Source organism: Saimiri boliviensis (genome assembly GCF_048565385.1).
Source record: "Saimiri boliviensis isolate mSaiBol1 chromosome 16 unlocalized genomic scaffold, mSaiBol1.pri SUPER_16_unloc_3, whole genome shotgun sequence".
Classification (NCBI taxonomy): Eukaryota; Metazoa; Chordata; class Mammalia; order Primates; family Cebidae; genus Saimiri; species Saimiri boliviensis.
The window spans coordinates 144191-167807 of NW_027412501.1; the positions used below are offsets into that span (position 1 = coordinate 144191).

General features: G+C 45.3%; 1 protein-coding gene across 8 annotated transcripts in view; it reads right to left on the reverse strand.

Moving 5' to 3' along the window:
- LOC141583178 (protein mono-ADP-ribosyltransferase PARP4-like) overlaps nt 1–23617 on the reverse strand; it is an 86508-nt gene that overhangs the window by 38409 nt on the left and 24482 nt on the right. For 7 of the 8 annotated variants that reach the window (XM_074392511.1, XM_074392510.1, XM_074392514.1 and 4 more), the window contains 6 exons: nt 18669–18852; nt 18281–18437; nt 16059–16186; nt 9714–9845; nt 8526–8612; nt 458–622 (listed from right to left, as the gene is read on the reverse strand). In XM_074392511.1, coding sequence (XP_074248612.1) covers nt 458–622; nt 8526–8612; nt 9714–9845; nt 16059–16186; nt 18281–18437; nt 18669–18852 — 853 coding nt within the window. The remainder of the gene's footprint in view (nt 1–457; nt 623–8525; nt 8613–9713; nt 9846–16058; nt 16187–18280; nt 18438–18668; nt 18853–23617) is intronic. The other variant, XM_074392513.1, reaches the window with a different exon arrangement.

The window sequence follows — 23617 nt, forward strand, 5'->3', positions numbered from 1 at the left end:
TATGTCCCTGGGTGTATACACACACAGACACACAGAGACACACGCACACATTTTATACGTGTGCTATGCGAAGTAGGCAGTTTGGAGAGATATACCAAGGCGTTAACCAGTAGCGATCTCCGGGCGAGGGGATAAAGGACGGTTTGGATTTTCTTATTTTGGCTTATTTGTATTCTCTATGCTCGTCTAGTTCTTCACGATGAACATGCGCTACAGATACAACGTTTTTTGAGTGATTAAGCAGAATAAAAATGTTTATTAATCATATCTGTATCTTTTGTTCTTTTCATTTTACAAACGTAACGTATCTAAATGCATAAACATCAGTAAAATTGACTTGATGCCTACAATATCCTTTTACATGTTTTTCCCCCCCATGCGTCAATGCCTCCACAGCCCTGCACCACTCTCTCTCCACTGCTGCTAAAATGCTTCTTCAAATCTTATGCATACAAACCTGAAGGTTTTCGTTTAAAGCCTTGTCCTGTTGCCAAGGCGCTACGGTGGCAGGCATGAAAAAGACACCAACAGTGCCCAGGATGCTGAGTTCTGTGATGTAGGTAATTTTTATGAGAACCTTCGCCTTAGGGGGTAAGTTTCCAACACTTACTGTAAAAACGTCCTGGAACAGAAACATACGACTTCGCTTGCAACTTGAAAGCATGCCAGCTAGCTCCACATATTTTTTAAGCAACTTAAATGACAATCTGCCAAATTCTTCTTCAGAAAACAGTAATAAAACCTAAAAGACACATCGGTGGGACGAACGGAGACTCCTGGAGCCATTCATTGGTGGGAACAGGGTGATATCCGTGGCAGCCAGACGGAGAGGGGTCCCCTTGGCAGCTCAACTGGGAAGACACACTCATGGACTCTGCCCCAGGGGGCTCGTATGTGTGACATCCCTGCTCAGGTGGGCTCCGCTGCACGGGCGGCCTCCACAAAGCCCTTTCCTGAAGACCCTCCCCAACCACCATGGCACCCAACACCATTACAGCCAGCAGCTGTAGAACCAGGGCAGTTTTTTCGAAGCTTGGCCCTCGCTTAATTATTTTACCTTACGGTAATTTCTCATGTTATTTTTATTTATTTCATGTTTAGAGCTAGGATCTTGCTCTGTCATCCAGGCTGGAGGGCGGTGGTGCAGTCATAGCTTGAGGTATCCTTGAAACCCCAGGTCTAAGCCATTCTCCTAAGTACCTGGGACTACAGGCATGCGCCATGATGCCTGGCTGATTTTTAAACACAGATGGGGTATCCCTATGTTGCCCAGGCTGGTCTCAAACTCCAGGCCTCAAGTGACCCTTCCGCCTTGTGCTCCCCAAGTGCTGGGATTACAGGTGTGAGGTACCATGCCCAGCCTATCATGCTGTTTTCTAATAAAAAGTCTTTAGCTTTCTTTTAATGGGATATTGATAATCACCATACAAGGCAACAACCCCACGACTAGCTAGGGCAGAACCAACGGGCTAGATAATGTTTTTTTTCTGGTAACTTCGCAGAGATCCTCTCAACATTCCCAACTGTGTTCACCATTCTAGTTGACCGCCCTATCATGAAAATTTTGTATATTTAGATCACGACTAATTTCGGCTTAAAGGTTAAATTATTACTTTTGACATCAAAGATATCCATTTGCTGGAGGGAAACAAATAAAAAATAGGTGATTATTAAATAGTTAATAGTGCTAGCACTTAAAAGAAATATATGTATAAAAATCCGGAGTTCATTTTTTTTTTTTTTTTGAGATAGAGTCTTGCTCTGTCACCAGGCTCTAGGCTGGAGTGCAGTGGCACCATCTCAGCTCACTGCAACCTCCGCCTCCCAGTTTCAAGCAATTCTCCTGCCTCAGCCTCCCAAGTAGCTGGGACTAGAGGTGCGTGCCACCACGCCCAGCTAACTTTTGTATTTTTAGTAGTGATGGGGTTTCACCATGGCCAGGATGGTCTCGATCTCTTGACCTTGTGATCTGGCTGCCTCAGCCTCCTAAAGTACTGGGATTACAGGCGTGAGCCACCGCGCCTGGCCCAAAATCTGGGGTTCATTTAAGAGACTGCCACTTAATAGCATGGGATTGCGGTTCTGTTTCTGGGTAGAATGGGTGGATGCAGATGATGTCACTTCCGTTATAATACACCATGTAATATACAAAATCATAACTCGTCTTGAACGCATCAACCAAGCGAACTGAATTCCAAAGAGGGGACAGGTGGCACACCGGAGCTGTGTGGACTCCTCCTGGCTGGGAGTGGGTGAGCTTACCGGTTTAGGATAATCGGGAGCTCCTGACCCAAGGGGAGTTTCCATTCTCCTGCAGGTGTTTTCCCGCATCTCTCCAGCCTTCCACCGGGCCCACTGGAAAGGCTGGACAGGGCAGGAGACCAAGTAGAGCACCTCTCCAGGGAGCAGGTGTGGGGGACGTGCTGGACCAGTTCCCCGGATCCTTCCCCCACATGCAAAACCCTCCAGCTGCAGAGGAAAAGGCAGCAAACTCTCACCTGCAGGGCTGTGGGGAAGGGGCAGAAGCAAACCAGGGACCAGGAGCCTTCCTTCCTACCCCCGTGCCCAGGTAAAGCTTCATGCTTCTGAGAGAAACAGCTACCTCCCGACGGGCCAGGGGATGACACCCTCCGAGGCCCAGGACCCTGTACTAGTCCAAAGCAGGGGTTGCTACCATGGGGGGAAAGGCAGCAAACTGTCCCCCAGATAACTCTTAACAGACACAAGGCAGAATTTGGCTGCCATTAAGGTAGGAGAATGAACAGAAATACTAAGACGTTCCCACCCTAAGGTCCAGGACTGCAGGCCCTGCCTAAGACTGAGGCTGAACCAGGAGAATGTCTCTGACCCACCAGGAGCCTAGTACAGCACATCAAGCAACAGCAGCCTAGCACTGGGGTAGGGGAAGAGTGGCCGTAACCAACTCTGTGGGATGGTGTGCAGCGCCTGCTGAAAGCTCGGGGTGGAGCATGAACCCCAGTAAGAATTGTTTCGTATCCAGGCCCAACAGGCACAAGGTAGCGGCGGGCCAGCACTGGAGATGTTTGAGACCAAGAGTAATAATAACAACAGAGAGTAATGATAACCGCAAAACTCAAACTCAACTCTTCAACCTCTACACAAACCTGAAAGAACAGGAGTTGCCATTTCTGGGCATACATGCCATTTATTTTAGCCTCTCTTCTTCTTTTAGATACAATGTCCAGCATTCAATAACAAATTCCAAAATATACCCCCTTTTTTTAAAGCAAGCAAAAAAAAAAATGACTCAATGTCAAGATAAAGCAATTAACAGGCAGATTCAGAGATGACCATGACACTGCAATAAACAGACAGGATTATAGTTAATTATAGAAAAGACACAGAGAAAAGGTGAGGAATACATATGAATAGACAGAACCTTTCATTAGAGAAATTAAATTGTATTTTTTAAATATCAGAAATGCTAGAAACAGACATATTATCAAAGAGGAAGAATTTGACAAGCCTATCAGCGGACGGACCATAGTTGAGAAAAGAATGAATGAACTTCAAGTGAGGTCAATAGAAATTATCCAAAATCAAATGCCACAGGAAATAAAAGTGAAAAAATAGGGCTCCAAAAGCCGTGGTGCAATATCAAATGGTCTAACATATACGTATTGAAGTCTCGGAAGGAGAAAAGAGACAGAGAGAATGAGGGAAAGGAAATATTTCGATATATAAGGGTCAAGACTGTCCCAAAATGAATGTGAGAAAATACAAACTCAGGGAACTCCAAGCAAGATAAGCAATAATTTTTCAAAATAACATAAACACATCATAGTCGAACTACTGAAAACCAAAGATAAAGAGAATCTTGAAGGGAGCTTGAGAGAAAACATACTTTCACATACAGAAGAACAACACAAAACTTAGAGCTGACGTCTGGTCAGAAATCCTATAAGCCAGAAGACAACGAAGTGACATGTTTAAACTACTAAAAGGAAAACAAACTGTCACCTGGAATCCCATGGTCAGCACCAAATATCTTTAAAAAATGAAGGTGAAAGGTTTTGTTAGATAAAAAAATGAACATACTCCTTGCTAGCATGCTTGCACTAAAAATCAATCAATCAATCAAATGTCTCAAGCAGAAGGAGGATTTCTTTGTATCTATACAAAGAAATGAAAGGCACCAGAAATTATAAAATTGAGAATAAATGTAGAAGACATTTTCCCTTCTTTTTAATTGCTTTAAAAGATAGTTGATCGTCACATAATCAAAACTAAAGACAAAAACCACAGGATTATCTCAATAGACATAGAAAAGGCCTTTGATACAATTCAACATCCCTTTACGTTAAAAACTTGCAGTAAGTAAACTAGGTATTGATGGGACACACCTCAAAATAGTAAGAGTCATCAGTCACAAACCTCCACTGCCAATATCATACGGAATGGGCAAAAGCTGGAAGCATTCCCCTTGAAAACCAGCACAAGACAAGGATGCCTTCTCTCATCAGTCCTAGTCAACACATATTGGAAGTTCTGGCCAGGACAGTCAGGCAAGATAAAGAAATAAAGATGATTGAAATAGAAAGTCGAACCGTTTCTGTTTGCAAATGATAAGATCCTGTATCTCGAAAACTCCATCGTCTCAGCCCAAAGGCTTCTTAAGCTGATAAGCAACTTCAGCAAAGTCTCAGGATACAAAAACCGACGTGCAAAATTCACAAGCATTCCCATACACCAACAACAGACAAGCAGAGAGCCAAACCACGAATCAACTCCCATTCACAGTTGCTACAAAGGGAATAAAATACCTAGGAATACAGCTAACAAGGGAAGTGAAGGACCTTTTCAAGGAGAACTACAAACCACTGCTCAAGGAAACCAGAGAGGACACAAACAGATGGAAAAACATTCCACGCTCATGGACAGGAAGAATCGATATTGTGAAAACGGCCATACTGCCCAAAGTAATTTATAGCTTCAATGCTATTCCCATTAAACTACCACTGACAGTCTTCACAGAATTAGAAAAAACTAGTTTAAAATTTATATGGAACCGAAATAGAGCCTGTATAGCCAAGAGAATCCGAAGCAAAAAGAACAAAACTGGAGGCATCATGCTACCAGACTTCAAACTATACTACAAGGCTGCAGTAACCGAAACGGCATACTACTGGTACAAAGTAGACATATAGGCCAATGGAACAAAATAGCAATCTCAGAAATAAGACTGCACACCTACAACCGTCTGATCTTCACAAACCTGGCAAAAACAAGCAGTGGGAAAAGGATTCCCTGTAGGTGCTGGCTAACCATATGCAGAAAATTGAAACTAGACCCCTTCTTTAAACTTACATAAAAATTAACTTGCGATGAAAAGGCTTAAATATAAAACCAAAAAGTATAAAAACCTTAGAAGAAAATCTAGGCAATACCATTCGGGACATCGGCATGGTCAAAGATTTTATGATGAAAATATCAAAAGCGATTGCAACAAAAGCAAAAATTGACAAATGGGATCTAATTAAATGAAAGAGCTTCTACACAGCAAAAACAACTACCATCAGAGTGACCAGACAACCTACAGAATGGGAGAAAATTTTTGCCAATTTATCAATCTGACAGAGGTCTAACATCCAGAATCTACAAGGAACTTAAACAAATCTGATAGAAAAAAAAACAAACAACCCCATTAAAAAGTGGGCAAAGGACATGAACAGACACTTCTCAAAAGGAGACAAATATGTGGCCAACAAACATATGGAAAAAAAGCTCATCATCACTGAGCATTAGAGAAATACAAATCAAAACCACAGTCAGGTACCCTCTCATGCCAGTCAGAAAGGTGATCATTAAAACAAAAAAATCAAGAAACACACTGGCATGAATGTGGAGAAGCAGGAATGCTTTTACACTGTTGGTGGGAATGTGAATTAGTTCGACCATTGTGGAAAACAGTGTGGTCCTCAAAGACCTTTTTCTTTGTTTTAGACAGTTTCGCTATCCAGGCTGGAGTGCAATGCCACAATCTTGGCTCACTGCAACCTCTGCCTTCTGGGTTCAAGTGATTCTCCAGCCTCAGCCTCTCAAGCGATTACAGGGATGCACCACCACCTGGCTAATTTTTGTATTGAGTAGAGATGGGATTTCACCATGTTGGTTAGGCTGGTCTCAAACTCCTGACCTCAGGTGATCCACCTGCCTTGGCCCTCCAAAGTGCTGGGATTACAGGCATGTGCCACCACGCCTGGCCAGAAATACCATTTGACCCACCAATCCCATTACTGGGTATATAGCCAAAGGAATATAAATTATTCTATTATAAAGATACATGCATGTGTGTGGTCATTGCAGTACTATTCACAACAGCAAAGATATGGAAGGGGGGAGGGAGAGCATCAGAATAAACAGCTAATGCATGTGGCACTTAATACCTAGATCAGGCATCCCCAGACTTTTTACACAGGGGGCCAGTTCACTGTCCCTCAGACCGTTGGAGGGCCGCCACATACTGTGCTCCTCTCATTGACCGCCGACGAAAGAGGTGCCCCTTCCTGAAGTGCGGCGGGGGGCCGGATAAATGGCCTCAGGGGGCCGCATGCAGCCCGCGGGCCGTAGTTTGGGGACGCCTGGTCTAGATGTTTTGAAAAGGAGAAAATCATCAGATGGTCACATAAATTGAGGTCTTGGAAACACTGCCATTTAATCTGGCAGTCTGGAGGACATACGTCGTCCCAGCTGGGCGCTGACTTCATCCTTGGTTTCAGCACCACCGTTTTCTCTTTATTTTACCGTTAACCAGCCCTTTCTGTTACTTCCATACTTAAATATTGGGACTTACAAGCTAGACATCTATATTTACAAATAGTATATTAAGAGTTATAAGACAAGTATGTTCAGGTTGCCATGGGAAAATAAAACCATGAGTCTTTCCTGGGGGAAGACAGGCAAAGCTTAGATGGAGGGATTCCCACGCTAAGATTTGTTTGTTTAGAGACAGAATCTTGCTCTGTTGCCCAGGTTGCTGTGTAGTGGTATGATCACAGCTCACTGCGGCCTCAAACTCCTGGGCTCCAGTGATCCTCCTGCCTTGGCATCCCAAACTGCTGGGATTACAGGTATGAGCCACTGCACCTAGCATATATGGTGTTTACGTAACAACACCTGAAAACCATATATTATGATATGAGAACATGATAGTCACAAGACGTCAACACATTCTGGGAGACCCGAAGGCTTGGGTTAGCAACAGGTCTGATCAGACTCTACCCATAGATAATGTCTTTTGGAAAGACTGTTTTCTTGTGGACCATATCCCGAGGGAAATATGCAGGTATTGAGGAGGAAACATTCACCAACTCACACGAGAGGATAACGTGACACTATGAAGTGGCAGCCTCTCAAATGAACCCCAGGCTTCTATGCATAGTTTGGCCATACACGAAGCTAGCATTGTGAACTGTTCAATCATCACCTCTTCATTGCTTATTCCCATCCTGAAAGTGGGTATCTCAGACGTCAAAAGCAACAATTTACCCTTTAGATCTATACTCATCTTTAATGTGCTCAGAGCCCCAGCAAACATTAAATTTTCAAAACACCATGGCAATGTGTCACCCTCAGAGGTGACACTCAAACATATGGCCCCATCTGCAAAATCAACTAAAATACCTGCAGTAGAATCAGACGCCGACGACACACAATCTAGCACCTGCCAGAGGCCTCGTGAGACATCTGATATTTAAGGAAAGTAGTCTAGTGGACCTGCCAGCTGGTCCCTCTTCCACCCTGTCCACGTCACGTCCCTGCTAAAGCAAATCACCCAAAAGCACAGGAGCTGGGCTTGCCCAGGACCTGGCAGAAATGCCTCCCTGCTTTACGACTGGACCATCTGCTAGGTGAGCTTATGTCCAGGAAAACTGTAAATATATCACACTCTGATTTTTTTTGAGATGGAGTTTTGTTCTTGTTGCCCAGGATGCGACGCAATGGCATGTCGGCTCACTGAAACCTCTGCCTCCTGAGTTCAAGCGATTCTCCTGCCACAGCCTCCTCAGTAGCTGGGATTACAGGTGCCTGCCACCACACCCAACTAATTTTTGTATTCTTAGTAGAGATGGGGGTTTCACCATGTTGGCCAGGTTCTTGAAATCCTGACCTCAGATGATGCTCCTGCCACGGCCTCCCACAGTGCTGGGATTACAGGTGTGAGCCACCGTGCCTGGACAAGATATCACACTCTTTTCCGAAGATGAAAGTGAGATACTTCGAATGTTATATGATCGTCTGTCATTTCTTCTGGGAGACTCAGTTCCCAATGGTGGGCCTAGCTCTCTCCCTGTTTGTCTGGAACTACTGAAGCCATTTCCTCCTTTGTTGAGATAAAGCAAATGGGTCTCACCGGCGTGGCTTCCTCTGACTTAGAGCAAGTGAAACTCTGGGGCCCACAACAGTGTAAATTATCTCAGCCTCTAGCATGAATTGCATATTTCAAGTCCCGTGCGGACTCTTTCCCTTCCGTGTATGCACGCAGCACGCACACCAAGCCCTACCGGGGCGTCCTGGTTCATCAGATAAGCGCCATCACCCCGGCTCACGGCTTCTCGGTACTCTCGCTGGGCTTCTTCCTTCTCCTTAATCTGGAAAAGATGATTTTTCAATCATTCCTGACATGAAGAGTGACTTCAGGCTTTAATAAAGAAAACAACATCAATGCTTATTAAAACCCAGGCAGAAACTGAAAATCGAATCTAAGTAAGACGAATGAAAACTTGTTTAAAGTGATCATTGAAATATACTTATTTGATGAGAATTTGAACCAGAAAAGGCCAACTGAAGAGAAGTCTCTTTAAGTCGGGACTAATATATTTCAAAATCAATAGTGAAAAAATTTTTTTTGGTTGGGAGTTTATGTTGAACAAAAAAAAAATAATGACTTTAAATTTAGTAAATTATAGTTTATAATTGCAACTGTGGGCTGGTCCTTAGAATAAACAAAGAATTCATCAGCTGATGGGTTTTTTTTGTTGTTTGTTTTTTAGAAAGTTACAATAGCTTTCATTTCAGCTTTACTTTTATAACACGATTCCAGGGATCAGGTTTTACAAAAATATATAATAAGGGCTTCACCAATTTTCCAGCGTGTCTCTCTTAAACTTTTTTCTCTTTTTCTGAGACAAAGTCTTACTCTGTTGTCCAGGCTGGAGTACAGTGGCATGATCTTGGCTCACTGCAACCTATGCCACCCGGATTCAAGTGATTCTCCTGCCTCAGCCTCCTGAGTAGCTGGGATTAACAGGCATATGCCACCACGCCTGGCTAATTTTCGGATTTTTAGTAGAGATGGGGTTTTACCATGTTGGCCGGGCTGGTCTCGAACTCCTGACTTCAAGTGATCTGCCTGCTTCAGCCTCCCAAACTGCTGGGATTACAGGCACGAGCCACTGCACCTGGCCCTCTTAAACTTTTCATATTGTAAATCACTCTTACGGTGCCAAGGCTATGAATGTACAAGACACTGACGACAAAGATTGGACGGAGTGGGGTAGAAACCATTTATCAGGGAGGGATGTTTCAGGGAGGCTCACTGTGCAGGAACTGGTTCTTCGAAGAATATTCTCGTTTTATGATAAGGCTGCTACTCAACTTCATAGCCATGGGGACTCAGAAAACGAAGACTCGGGGAGACGGAAGCTGACTTCGAAAGCAGAGCGCGGGCGCGACGCGTCTTCTCCCCTTACCTCTCCAACTATGTGCTTCCCATCGATGAAGGCTTCGAAGCCACACATAGCAGCCTTCTCATCCAAAGGAAAGATATATCTTGCCTCAATGGGCACATGACTGTTATTTGTGTATGTCTGAAAAACAATGACCTGAAGAAGAAAACAATCCATACACGTGATGAGACCACACGGACAACGTCTGCAGGAACGACGATGAACGAAAATGATTTTGCGTGTTTATTTGAAATGCCTTGCATTCGTATCGTGTCCCTCAGATTCCCAACCCTGGCTTCCCTTCTACAATGGAGAGCCCATGTCATGTGATAAAATGCACTAGTCCCATAGTTCGGTTCATACATATCTGACCGGAATACAAGTCACCAGAAGTCTTGCCAACTCTGATTTAGTGGGGGCAATATAGCTTTTGCTGAGATGGCTGGAAAATCACCCCTTTCGTGTTGTGGGCTTTGATGCCTCCCTAGTGCCACGTGGGCTGGAAACGATTTCAGAACGGTCCTTCTTCTTTTTTTTTTTTTTTTTGAGATGGAGTTTTGCTCTCGTTGCCCAGGCTGGAGTGCAATGGCGCGATCTCGGCTCACCGCAACCTCCGTCTCCTGGGTTCAGGCAATTCTCCTGCCTCAGCCTCCTGACTAGCTGGGATTACAGGCACGCGCCACCATGCCCAGCTAATTGTTTGTATTTTTAGTAAAGACGGGGTTTCACCATGTTGACCAGGATGGTCTCGATCTCTTGACCTCTATCCTATCGGCTCTCGGGTCTTGGCATTTCCTCCTGGGGACCTCTCTGAGGCTTTCCCCTCTCTACACAGCCCTCGTCTAGCTCCTCATCTCTTCGGGCCTTGGTTCTTCCAGAATCAAGTCTTCTCCACTCCTCTCTGTTGTCTCTATTACCTAATTCATCTTTCTAATAGACTCTTTTCACACTCTCTCACTCAGGAAAAGCAGGAGGCTTTCAATATTTGAAAATAAAGAAAAAACTCCTCAGATGCATAAGAAACAGTAAGATTTTAAATGTGACAATAATAAGCCAAAAATATTTCATAATCTGTCATCAAGAATCCAGGGAAGAGACCAAAATGAAAATAGAACCTAACTTCTTTGAAAATATTGTCCAAACCTGGATTTGCTGCAAGCTGGGCTACCCCTAGGGTGTGTAGGGTTCCAGGCACAATTTTTCAAGGAGTCCTTGTTAATATAAGCAATTGGAGTCTCCCCAAATCAACAGGTCAGCACCCTCCTGGAAACAGAATCCCTTGCCAACGGGATTCCTGGAATTCCGTTCTGGCCAGCTGCCCAAGATGAGACAGAGGTGCATCCTGGAGTTTCTCAGCGATCTGGGCTATGCTGTGTGCAATGGCCAGAGTGCGCCTGGTGGGACTGGGGCCACTGGGACTGGGGCCCACCTAGCATGGACTGGGAGGACATCAGACACTGTCCTCTTGACTGTGCATGGAACTCCTTCTCTTCCTCTCTTGGACCTTCCACAGTTTTACCAAACCCTCAAAGGCACGTATGCCTGCCCTGAGTCTGATGAACGGGATCACTATCTAACTGTACTTGGTGTAGACTAACGTTTCTTCCTACTCAGTAGCCGTCCTGCCTATTCTAGTTAGCGGGCCTGCTTTTGCGTGGGAGTCCCCAGACATCAGGCCTGTGTCAGCTGCGCTCTCTTTGTATATCATCACACTGTGTGGCTGGGCACTCACAAAGGTCAATGATTTTAGGTAATAATAAGAATAAAAGTATTTTTACCAGGCCTTACAGCTGAAACTAATACAGTATAACAAATTTTGACACCTTAATTTTCTTCCATGAGACAAAACCATTTTGTAACTAAGCTTAACATCATTAAACTATTCTACGAAGGGTCAAAATGTAGGAGCCATGCACGTATAAGAGTCTGCAACTCAGCCTCTGCTCGGATACTTAAGCTCAATCTACAGTCTGGCTGTTTCATCATAAAATGAGTGAGAAATTCACTGCTAAATCGAGAGTTATTTTTGGGCAAACTTACCCAGGGAACAGGCCTCTGGATTTGAAATATCATACGGTACAAGTTGTCTAATCCCAAGTAAGGCATGGAGGACACACGGCTCCCCCCGTAACCTAGTCGCGATTTGTTTTGTAAATAACAACCATGCCCTAAGTCCTTTGCATTTCTTAGATCTAATAGGAACGACACTGATGGGCAGATACTCTTATTTCTATTTTACATATGAGGAAAATGAGGCAAAGAAGTCACTTTCCCAAGCTCGTAGCACTAGAAAGAAGAAGCCAGAATTCAAAGGTAAGCCTTTCAAACCCCAGATCCTTTGCTCTGTATGATCCACCGAGCTGCACTCTGGTGTAGTGGTTAAGAACGTGGACGCTGGAATCAGAATGAACTGAGTTCAAATTTGGGCATTATCGCAGTGTTTGTCCCTGGGCCTCCGCTTCCTTATACAAACAAGGGGCATAATGACAGCGCTTGACTCATGGAGTCTGGGAGAATTAAGTACTGCGTGTGGAAAACTTGGCCGAGGGCCTGACTCTTGAAAGCGGTCACCACCGTGTTTACAGCTCCTAAGTGATGCCAAAGGGAGTAGCAGAGACAGAACATGTCCCCTGAGCTCACATCTGGGTCTTTTCAAAGTCTGTGATGTTGCTCTGAGCTGCCTTGAAGATGTGTGCATGGGTCAGAGTGGGCCCAGGGGTGGGGGTCAGCTATATCCAAACTGCTCTTCTCACCCTGACACCCCATCTCCCTAGTTAAAGGTGATCACTGAAATAGAACGAATTTCCCAGGACTCCATGTTTGGGTCTCCTTCCAAGAACACTCTCTCCATGGAAGCCATCTTTCTCTCTCCTGGATTTCCCCTCTGGGGTCCCCTTCCACACTCTCGTGGAAGCCTGTCTTCCCCTCCTCAACTCCATCTCTCTCTGTTCCCTTCCACTCAGTGTGGAGGCTGCTCTCCTCTCCTGGATTCCACCTTTCTGGATTCTCTCACTCGGCGTGAGACTTGGCTGTTTCTGTCTCTCTCCTTCTCCTGTTTCTCTCTGTCTTTAAATAAAATCACTTTCTACAACAACAACAACAACAACAGCAACAACAACAACAACAGGGAACTAATTTCCCTCTACAGGGATCAGAACGTCATGGCACTGTACTTCAATGTCCTTATTCGCCTAAAAGGCCTTTATCGGCCGGGCGCGGTGGCTCAAGCCTGTAATCCCAGCACTTTGGGAGGCCGAGGCGGGTGGATCACGAGGTCAAGAGATCGAGACCATCCTGGTCAACATGGTGAAACCCCGTCTCTACTAAAAATACAAAAAATTAGCTGGGCATGGTGGCGCGTGCCTGTAATCCCAGCTACTCAGGAGGCTGAGGCAGGAGAATTGCTTGAACCCAGGAGGCGGAGGTTGCGGTGAGCCGAGATCGCGCCATTGCACTCCAGCCTGGGTAACAAGAGCGAAACTCCGTCTCAAAAAAAAAAAAAAAAAAAAAAAAAAAAAAAAAAAAAAGGCCTTTATGGTTGTTTAATGCCATCTTCAGTGTTAGAATCTGATGATGAGGTCAAATCTCAGCGAACCCACTCAATTTCAGAAAACCAAAAGCTTTCCAAGCTTCACCTTGGTTACCGCATCTGGCCACCTGGCACCCCCGATGCTGCCTTCCACCCCGTGACTGTGGATGTTGAGCCTGCTGCGAGCGGCTGGCTGTGGCCCCAGCACCCGCATTAGATAACCCTCCTGCGATGCCTGCCTTTCCCTTTGACCAGTTCTTACTCACTTAGTATTTAATACTCTTCTGAGCTTTAGTGCAGATAATTTAATAAGGTGGGGTTTGTTCCTTCTCTTTCAACACCCTGGGTTTTTTTTGTTTTGTTTTGTTTTTTTTAAACAGCATCTCACTCTATCATTCAGACTGGAGTGCATTGGTGCAATCTCATCTCACTGTAACCTCTGCCTCTGGGCTCAAGCCATCCTCCCATCTCAGCCTCCCGAGTAGATGGGACGACAGATGTATGCCTCCACACTCAACCGGTTTCTGTAGAGGTGGATTTCTTCATGTTCCCCGGGTTGGTCTGGAACTCTTGAGCTCAAGTGATCCTCCTGCCTCAGCCTCCCTCCCAAAGTGCTGGGATTACAGGCACGAGCCACAGCACTCAGCCACTACCCTGGTATTTATGGTAGCAAAATGCGTATGTTTTAGTAGCTAATAAAAGATTTGGAAAAACAGTGGAATTCATCTCTCTCTGGGAAGAAATGCTTAGCACACTGCCTGGCACAATGTAAGGACAATATATACGCTGGTTACATGGAAATGCTAAATAAATAAGGGAATAGTAAAGTTCTAAATGGAGGCTTTGGAGCTATTTCAATAAAAGTAAAATTTAGAACAGTTTACCGGGAAAGTCTTTTCAACAATATTTCCTATTTATGCAATAAAACCTAGAGAAGAGTGCAGAGAAGGAATTCCAGCGATTCCCCTCCCCGACATTGCCAGGTTTCCCTCCTGTGCTGACTCCCACACACGCTGCTGTCTCTTGTGTCTTAAAAGGAGAAAAACACTCAATCCCACTTCTCTTCAGCTGCTGTCTCATCTCTCCTCTGTCTCCCAATTCTTCCTTCCGTTCTCTTTTGAACTCACTCTGATCAGCCGTTCACCCCCACCACACCATCAAAAGGCAAAGGTCACCAGTGATCTCACCACTAAATCCAAAGGTCAGGGCTGGGTTGTTCTTCACGAGACCCACAGCAGCCTCTCCTCCCCTCCCTGCTCAGCTGGCCTGCTCCCTCCTGGGAGGAGCCACTCCCTCCTGGGCTCCGTGTCTGACTCAGCCTGTGCCCAGACCTCTCCACGTTGGTCTCTGTTCTCTCCACTGATTCTCTGCGTTTTCAATCTGGGCTGACTTTAAATACTACCTGAATGCTGCTGACTCCCCGGTTACAAGTGCAGCCTGGGTCTCCTCCCTGGTCCTAGGTAGTCAACAAGACTGACTTGGCCAAAGATGAACTCCTGATGGCCCCCATCTGCCCTCCCGTGACTCTGCCCTTTCTAGAAAGGGCAAACGTGATCCTTCTAGCTGTTCAGGGCAAACACCCTGCTGTCACCTGGGCCACTGTCTTTCTCTCGCGTCCCCTCCCCACCGATCTGATCCCCATCACTTCCTACACCCCCACTGCAAACGTTCTCCACGTCGCCAGCTCCCTTAACTGAATTCTGTCAATCGTCTCCTCTGTGGGATGTGACACTGGGCCCGCGGTGTCCCCTTCAGGTCTGAGACTGCTAGGAGTGTCACCCGTGGGGCCCTCCCCAGGAACCATCCTCAGCCAAAGACAAACAGCCGCAGCCAACGTTCTGACCCCTCCCTGGAGCAGCCCACATCCCAGGACTGGTCCCGGTGGGACTCTAAAGCCCAGCCCCCTTGCCTAGTCAGACCTTCTCTCAAGGACCTTTCCGGCCCAGAGCTTCCCCCAAGATCATCGGAGGACTCTGTTGTGTCCCGTGCCACATCCTGCCGCCCTCACTCCGTCACAGGTGCCGCTCCCACAGGCACAGTCCCACAAGCTTCCTGAAGACAAATTCCATCCAGAGTCTGTTTTCCGGGGAACTTGACCTACCATTTCTTCCCACTGGTCCTCTTCCCGTTCCCAAGACGGTGGCCGGCGTAAGCCCGTTAAAACATAGGCCTGTTCCTGTCGTTCCTCTGCCAAACATCTAGAAGCTTCCATTTCGCTCAGAGTCAAGGACAGCATGACCTGCGTCCTGATGTGAGAGGCCCTCACGTCTCTGACTCAGTCTCCACGCACTCCCGGCTTTCCACTGCACTGCGGCCACGGTGGCCTCCTTGGCCTGCCTGGACCAGACCAGCCTCCTGCCTCAGGGCCTTGGCATGTGCTGCTGCCGCGGCCTGGGATACGCGTCCCCCCCACGTCCACACAGGTTCGCCCCCACTTCCTTCAGGTCTGCATGCAGACGTCACCTTCTCGGGGTGGCCTCCTCGGCCATTCTATTCACAGGTTCGGAGCCCCGTCTTTCACAGCTCCTATGCCCTCCTGCTTTCATCTTTCCCTTTAGCACCCGTCCCCATCTAACATGTGATGTGTGTCACTCATTCATCGTGTTTACTGCCTGTTCCCCCACACGGTGTGGGCTCCACATGGGCAGAGCTCTTGTATTGTGCATTGCTGGATGCCTAGAGCCCAGACGGTCCCTGGCGTGGAGTGCGCAGGGAATACTGCTTGAATAAATGAATTTAGAAATGTATCTGTTTTCCTCAGTTCACCTACCTGCAATCAGATTCTCATCTACGGTTTACATCCATGTAGTTTAAGTATCATAAAGCCATGAACGACATACCTGGGCTACAATGTCTATGATTGTGCCCTTGATGTGGACATCCTCCAGAGGAACCAAGTTTCCAGAGGCGTCCTGGAGGCCGGCCTTGGTGCTGCTGCTGGAAGTTTTGGCATCTGGTAACTGATAATCTAAATGTTCAAAATGTTACCATTAGCTTTCCAAACCATCCCTGTCTGCTTTTTTGTTATTTTGATCTTTATTCCTCTCCGTGCCTTCAGGCATTGTATTTTAGGGAAAATGGACAAAGAGTGTTTTATGATTTTCAATAGCCAATTCTGAAAGGCAAGTGAACCCACATGAGAAAAATGGGAGTTGCCTTCTGCCTTTTTTTGGGGGACAGCGTCTCACTCTGTCACCCAGGTGTGAGTGGAGTGGCACAGTCTCTGCTCATGGTAGACTTGTCTTTGGCTCAGATGATCCTCCCGAGCAGCTGGGACTACAGGTACACACACCACCATGCCCAGCTAATTTTTTGGTGTTTTTTTTTTTGTAGAGATGAGGTTTAGCCATGTTGCCCAGGCTGGTCTCGAACTCCTGGACTCAGGGATCTACCTGCCTTGACCTCCCAAAGTGCTGGGACTATAGGCATGAGCCACCATACCTGGCCTGACCTTTTTTTTTTAAAAGACAATTCTGCTTAGTTTTCTTTTCTTCTTTTCTCTCTCTCTCTCTCTTTTTTTTTTTTTTTGGTAGAGATGGGGGTCTCACTGTGTTGCCCAGGCTGGTTTTGAACTCCTGTGCTCAAGTAATCATCCTGCCTCAGCCTCTCGAGTAGCTGGGACTACAGGCATGTGCTCTTCTGCCTTTTTAATGTAGAGACTCTGGCGTGTCCTCTTGAAAACTTAGCATTACTTGACATACATTTAAACATACAAATACACAGAGGTCTTCAGACTGTCTCGAACGTGGCTGAAGCCTGAATCCAGGCGTCTGCGTTCCCCGGTGTGTAACGTAGAAAGGCTCAGTCACTATCATTTATGGTACTACACAAGCATTCTGGCAAGACATGAAACAACCTACGGACGCCTGAGTCAGCTCCTACGGCAGCATATTGAAAAACGTTCACACCCTTTTCTAAGTGGTACAAACACACAGATAAGGTTAGGAAATATAAACACATATCGTCTTACCAGATATTTCATTTAATGACTCCCAGAGAAAAAATTGGAGTCACCTCTGAGCACACATGAACTCACACATTTCTGATAAAAAAGAATTTGAGCATGGCCAAAAGTGTTAGTGTGTTTTTACAGTCCTACTAATTAGTACTGTAATTGTTTGGGCTCGTGAGGATCTGAGAAGTGAACATCCTCTCATGTGGGCACACTACTGCTGCTAACACACGCACCGCACATGACAATTTTCTCAGTGCCTTCAACGTCCCCTTCAACCCTTACAGCAATTCTGTCACGTGGGTACTGCTCTCATTCCCGTCGGAGAGAAGGTGGATCGCAAAACGTCGTGCAGTTTTAAGATTGCAGGGTGGCAGGGCGACACTCGAACCCCGGGCTTCCTCACTCGACAGCGGGTCTGCTGCCTGTTCTGTGCACCCCATTATACTTTCTGCACCATGACATCTTAGCAAGGTTCCACAGGTTTTAGCCTTGACTTTCGCTGAAGAGGATAAGCTCAACTGCAATGGGTTAATGAAGTCACATGGAATTCTGAGATGGCTTAACGTTTCTCAAACATCCTGATTTTTATGTAAGCAAGATAAAAAAGGAAATAAGGCTGGCCATGGTGGCTCATATCTGTAATCCTAGCACTTTGGGATGCCGAGGCAGGAGGATTGCGTAAGGCCGGGAATTTGAGACCAGTTTGGGCCACAGAGTGAGACCTTGCCTCTAAAAAAAAAAAAAAGTCACGTGTGGTAGTCCCAGCTACTTGGGAGGTTGAGTCAGAAAAATCATTTAAGCCCAGGAGTTTGAGGCTGCAGTGAGCTTTGATCACACCACAGTACTCTAGCCTGGGAGATAAAGTGAGACCCTGTCTCAAAATAAATTTATATTTATATTTTAAGAGTAAGTGCTTTATTTTGACATTAGGCAGCGGGCTTGAGAGAAATTTGTGGGAAACAATTTTGAGATTGAAAGAAAATGAAATACTTATGGATCAGGTCATAGATATAACAAATGCAAATATACATTCCATTGAAAATGGAACATTTGAGGTCTATACATACAATAACATAAAACAGCATTCGAGAACATTGTCCTTCCTACCTTCGACCTTTGAAAAATCTGAAAACTCAGGTCTGCATTCCTCTAGTTCAGTATGATCACCAGGATGAAAGTCCTTTATTTGATCTCCAGGCATGGAAAATTTAATAATATATTTCATTTTAACCTGATTGGTTTTATAGACCACAAATTCATCATCCTAGAGAAAACAGAAATCAGTAGGTGATTAACAAGAGCAGCAACAAAAAGCCTGTATTGGCAGATGTTTTTGTAAAAGCATGCTTGCTAGTTTAGAATATGTTGAATTCCAACAGTAAATATATAATAATTATTTAAACTTAAGCATATTTAATGAAAATAGGAGCAAAAATCGGAGGCTCTTCTTTGAGCATTCAAGACCCTCTTTGTGTGTTCCTTGATAGGAAAATACCTCAAAGTCTGTGGTGACAGAGGCTGTTTGTGAAACTCCATGCACACTGTCGTAGCCTGGTGGTGCTTCAGTTAAGGAAAAGTCCTTCTTGTGTAAGTCCATACACTTCCCGAGGGCTACGTCACAAATGAGCAGGAGTCTGGTGCCATCTGTCTCTCCCGGGTGTGAGTACTTGATACTTGTACTGCATGTGAAAAGAAATAAACACTTATTTATAGCTTACAGCGACCTGTCAATAACATTTTCTTGCATAAACAGGAAATATTATTGGTAAACTGTTCTAAATTTTCCTATTACTGAAATATCTCCAAAGACTCAATTTAGAACTTTATTATACACTTATTTATCTAATATTTCTTCTTCTTCTTTTTTTTTTTTTTTCCTAGGCAAAATCTTGCTTTGCTACCCAGGCTACAGTGCAGCGGCACGATTATAGCTCATTGCAGTCTCAGTCTCCTGGGCTCAAGTGATCCTCCCACCTCGACCTCCTGAGTAGCTGGAACTACAGGTATGTACCACCACACCTGGTTAACTTTTTAACTTTTTTGCAAAGATGGGATCTCACTATGTTTCTCAGGCTGGTCTCAAACTCCTGGGTTCAACTGTTCCTCCCTTCTCAGCCTCCCAAAGTGCTGGGATTATAGCCGTGAGCAATCATGCCTGGCCTATTTCACATTTCTATGTGACAAACACGTATACTGCCCTTAGGCTTTGCTAGGCAGCACTCAAAGCACTGTTCCCAGAGGGAAATGAATTCTACTGTTCTCCTCAATCTTCGTTAGCTACTAACATATACACATTTTGCTATCATAAATACCAGGGTGGTAAAAGAGAAGGAAAAATCACCACCTTTCTAATTAGGAAAAGGTAGATTTAATTCTCTGCACTAAAGCTCAGAAAGGAGTAAGAACCGTGAGTACCAAGTGGGTAAGAACTGGTCAAAGGGAAAGATGAGCTCTCACAAAACCTCCTGAATGGAAAACAAACACTTTAAATGATATCTACACGAGAAATGTTTTCTCTTTCTTCAGGAATCAGCAGCTTTAATAAGGCAACTCTTGCTGTTAGGAGTACAGGCTAGGACACACCTTTGGGGACAACATTTTGGAGACGCATCTCTATTTTTTTTGAGACGGAGTTTCGCTCTTGTTACCCAGGCTGGAGTGCAATGGTGCGATCTCGGCTCACCGCAACCTCCGCCTCCTGGGATCAGGCAATTCTCCTGTCTCAGCCTCCTGAGGAGCTGGGATTACAGGCACGTGCCACCATGCCCAGCTAATTTTTTTTTGTATTTTTAGTAGAGACGGGGTTTCACCATGTTGACCAGGATGGTCTCGATCTCTTGACCTCGTGATCCACCCGCCTCGGCCTCCCAAAGTGCTGGGATGACAGGCTTGAGCCACCGCGCCCGGCTATTTTTTTTTTTTTTTTTTTTTTTTTTTAGATGGGGTTTCGCTCTTGTTACCCAGGCTGGAGTGCAATGGTGCAATCTCAGCTCACCACAACCTCCACCTCCTGGGTTCAAGCGATTCTCCTGCCTCAGCCTCCTGAGTAGCTAGGACTACAGGCACGCGCCACCACGCCCAGCTAATGTTTTTGTATTTTTAGTAGAGACGGGATTTCACCACGTTGGCCAGGATGGTCTCGATCTCTTGACCTCGTGATCCACCCGCCTCAGCCTCCCAAAGTGCCGGGATTACAGGCGTGAGCCACCGCACCCGGCCGATGCATCTCTATTTTTTAAAGATCAAGTTCAAAATGCAAAAGTATGGTCAGACAACCCTTCTTTGTTTCACCCACTGAAAAAAAAAAAAATAAGTCCCCCAATCCTTCTGTAACTCTCTCCCCTCTGGAGAGCTCTTTCCCTGCAACTTACAAGCAGGCTTCTTCCTTCGCATGAAGCCCCATTCTGGCCTTCTCCCTGGAGCTCTCTCGGCTCCTTCCTAGCTTATCACACTCTGGCAGAGGAGGCTAGTGACCATCTCTTCTGGCTCATGCACTCCTGATCTGCTGCTATCTGGCTCAATTCACATCTAAAAATTTTTACTTTGCTATATTGTGCATAAGGAAAAGCATTTATAATATACATATTGAAAGAATAATTCGATAAATATCCATATAGCTACCGCTTAGCTTAAGAACTAGAACATCCCTAAAGCTTCTATGCCGCCCCACCGCTCACCTCTCCCACCCAGAGGTAATTCGATCACTGTCTTGATTTTTGTGTATATTATTTTCTCTTTTTCTCCATGTGGAATTTATTCCATAAGGAGCCACAGAGGGGACCCTGGGTAGGTGGGAGAGGTTTTACTGCGTCCCCCTTTTTTTTAATAACAGTTTTGTCTTTTTTTGAGACATGCTCTTGCACTATTTCACCCAGGCTGGAGTGCAGTGGTGCAATCAGAGCTCTCCACAGCCTCAACCTCCTGGGCTCAAGTAATTCTCTTACCTCAGTCTCCTGAGGCTGGGACTACAGGTGTGCACCACTGTGCCTGGCTTAATTTTAAAAACATTTTTGTAGCCATGGGGCCTCACTATGTTGCCCAGGCTGGTCTTGAACTCTTGGCCTCAAGAAATTTTTCCGCCTTGGCCTCCCACTGGCTGGAGCCGAAATGCCTGGCCTATTTTCTTTCATAGCATTAACACACAGATACATGTCCCGCAACAATGTAATGTATACTTTTGCTTGTTTTTGAGCCTTGCACATACAGGCACACCTTGTTTTATTGTACTTTGCAGATATTGCTTTTCTTTTTTCTTTTCTTTTCTTTCTTTTTTTTTTTTTTTAACAAATTGATGGTTTGTGGCAACCCCGTGTAGAGCAGCTCTACTGGTGCCATTTTTCCTTCTTTAAACAGCAGGTGCTTCCTCTGTGTCTCTATGTCACATTTGGGTAATTCTCACAATGTTTCAAAGCTTTTCATTTTTATTATAGCCGTAATAGCGATGTGTGGTCAGTGGTCTGTGATGTTACGACTGTAACTGTTTTGGGGTGCAATGAACTGTGCCCAGATAAGGTGGTGAGCTTGTTAAATGCTTTGTGTGTTCTGACTACTTCACTGACCAGTGGGTTCCCCAGCTCTCTCCTTCTTCTCTGGCCCCCCTATTCCCTGAGATACAATGATACTGGAATTAGGCCAGTTAATAACCCTACAGTGGCCTCTAAGGGTTCACGTGAAAGAGAGGGTCACATGTCTCTCACTTGAAATCAAAAGCTAGAAATGATTAAGCGTCGTGAGGAAGGCATGTTGAAAACCAAGACAAGTTGAAAGTTAGGCCCCTCGTGCCAAACAGTTATCCGAGTGGTGAATGTCAGGAAATAATTCTTGAAGGAAATTTAAAGTGCTACTCGAGTGGAACACAGGCATGATAAGTGTAACAGCCTTATTTCTGGTATGAAGAAAATTTTCACGGTCTGGATAGAAGATCAAACCAGCCACGATATTTTTTTTAAGCCGAGCGTAATCCAGAGCAAGGCTCCAACTCTGTTCAATTCTGTGAAGGCTCAGAGAGGTAAGGAAACCACAGAAGGAAGGCTTGAAGCTAGCAGAGGTGGGCTGAGGTTGAAGGAAAGAAGCCGTCTTCATAAAATAAAAATGCAAGGCGAGGCAGCAGGTGCTGATGTAGAAGCTGCAGCAAGTTTTCCAGAAGATCTAGCTAAGAGCATTGATGCAGGTGGCTTCACTAAATCACAGAGTTTCCACGTAGACCAAACAGCCTTCTAGGAAGAAGATGCCATCTAGAACTTCCACAGCTCGAGAGGAGTCAATGGCTGACTTGAAAGCTTCAGATGACAGGCTGACTCTTGTGAGGGACGAATACAGCTGGTGACTATAAGCTGAAGCCAGTGCTTACTTGCCATTCACAAAAATCCCAGGGCCCTTAGAATTGTGCTAAATCGACTCTGTCTGTGCTCTCTAAACAGAACAACAAAACCTGGATGATAGCACATCTGTTTACAGAATGGTTTACTGAATTTAAAGCCCAATGTAGACATTTACTGCTCCACAAAAAAGTTTCCTTTCAGAATATGATTGCTCACTGACAAAGTGCCCAGTCATCCAAGAGATCTGATAGAGAGATACAAGGATTTTGTTGTTTTAATGCCTGCTAACACAACTTCCATTCTGCAGCCAGGGATCAAGGAGTAATTTTAGCTTTCAAACCTTATTATTTAAGAAATACGGGCCGGGTGCGGTGGCTCATGCCTGTAATCCCAGCACATTGGGAGGCCAAGGTGGGTGGATCACGAGGTCAGGAGATTGAGAGCATCCTGGCCAACATGGTGAAACCCTGTCTCTACTAAAAATACAAAAAAAAAAAAAAATAGCTGGGCATGGTGGCATGTGCCTGTAGTCCCAGCTACTCGGGAGGCTGAGGCAGGAGAATTGCTTGGACCCAGGAGGCAGAGATAGCAGTGAGCCGAGATTGTGCCACTGCATTACAGCCTGGGCAACAATGTAAGACTCTGTCTCAGAGAAAAAAAAAAAAAAAGAAAAAGAAAAAGAAATACATTTTGGGCTGGGTGCAGTGGCTCATGCCTGTAATCCAAGCACTTTGGGAGGCTGAGCTGGGTGGATCATCTGAGGTCAGGAGTTCAAGACCAGCCTGACCAGTATGATGAAACCCTGTCTCCACTAAAAATACAAAAATTAGCTGGGCATGATGGCATGTGCTTGTAATCCCAGCTACTCAGGACGATGAGACAGAAGAATCGCTTGAACCTGGGAGGCAGAGGTTGCAGTGAGCAGAGATCGTGCCACTGCATTCCAGCCTGGGCAAGAGTGAAACTCCATCTCAAAAAAAAAAAAAAAAAGAAAAAAAGAAAAGAAAACAACAGAAATACATTTTGGCCAGGCATGCCTGTAACCCCAGGAGTCTGAAGTGGGATGATCACTTGAGTCCAGGAGTTTGAGGTTCCAGGGAGCTATGGCTGCATCTTACTGTAC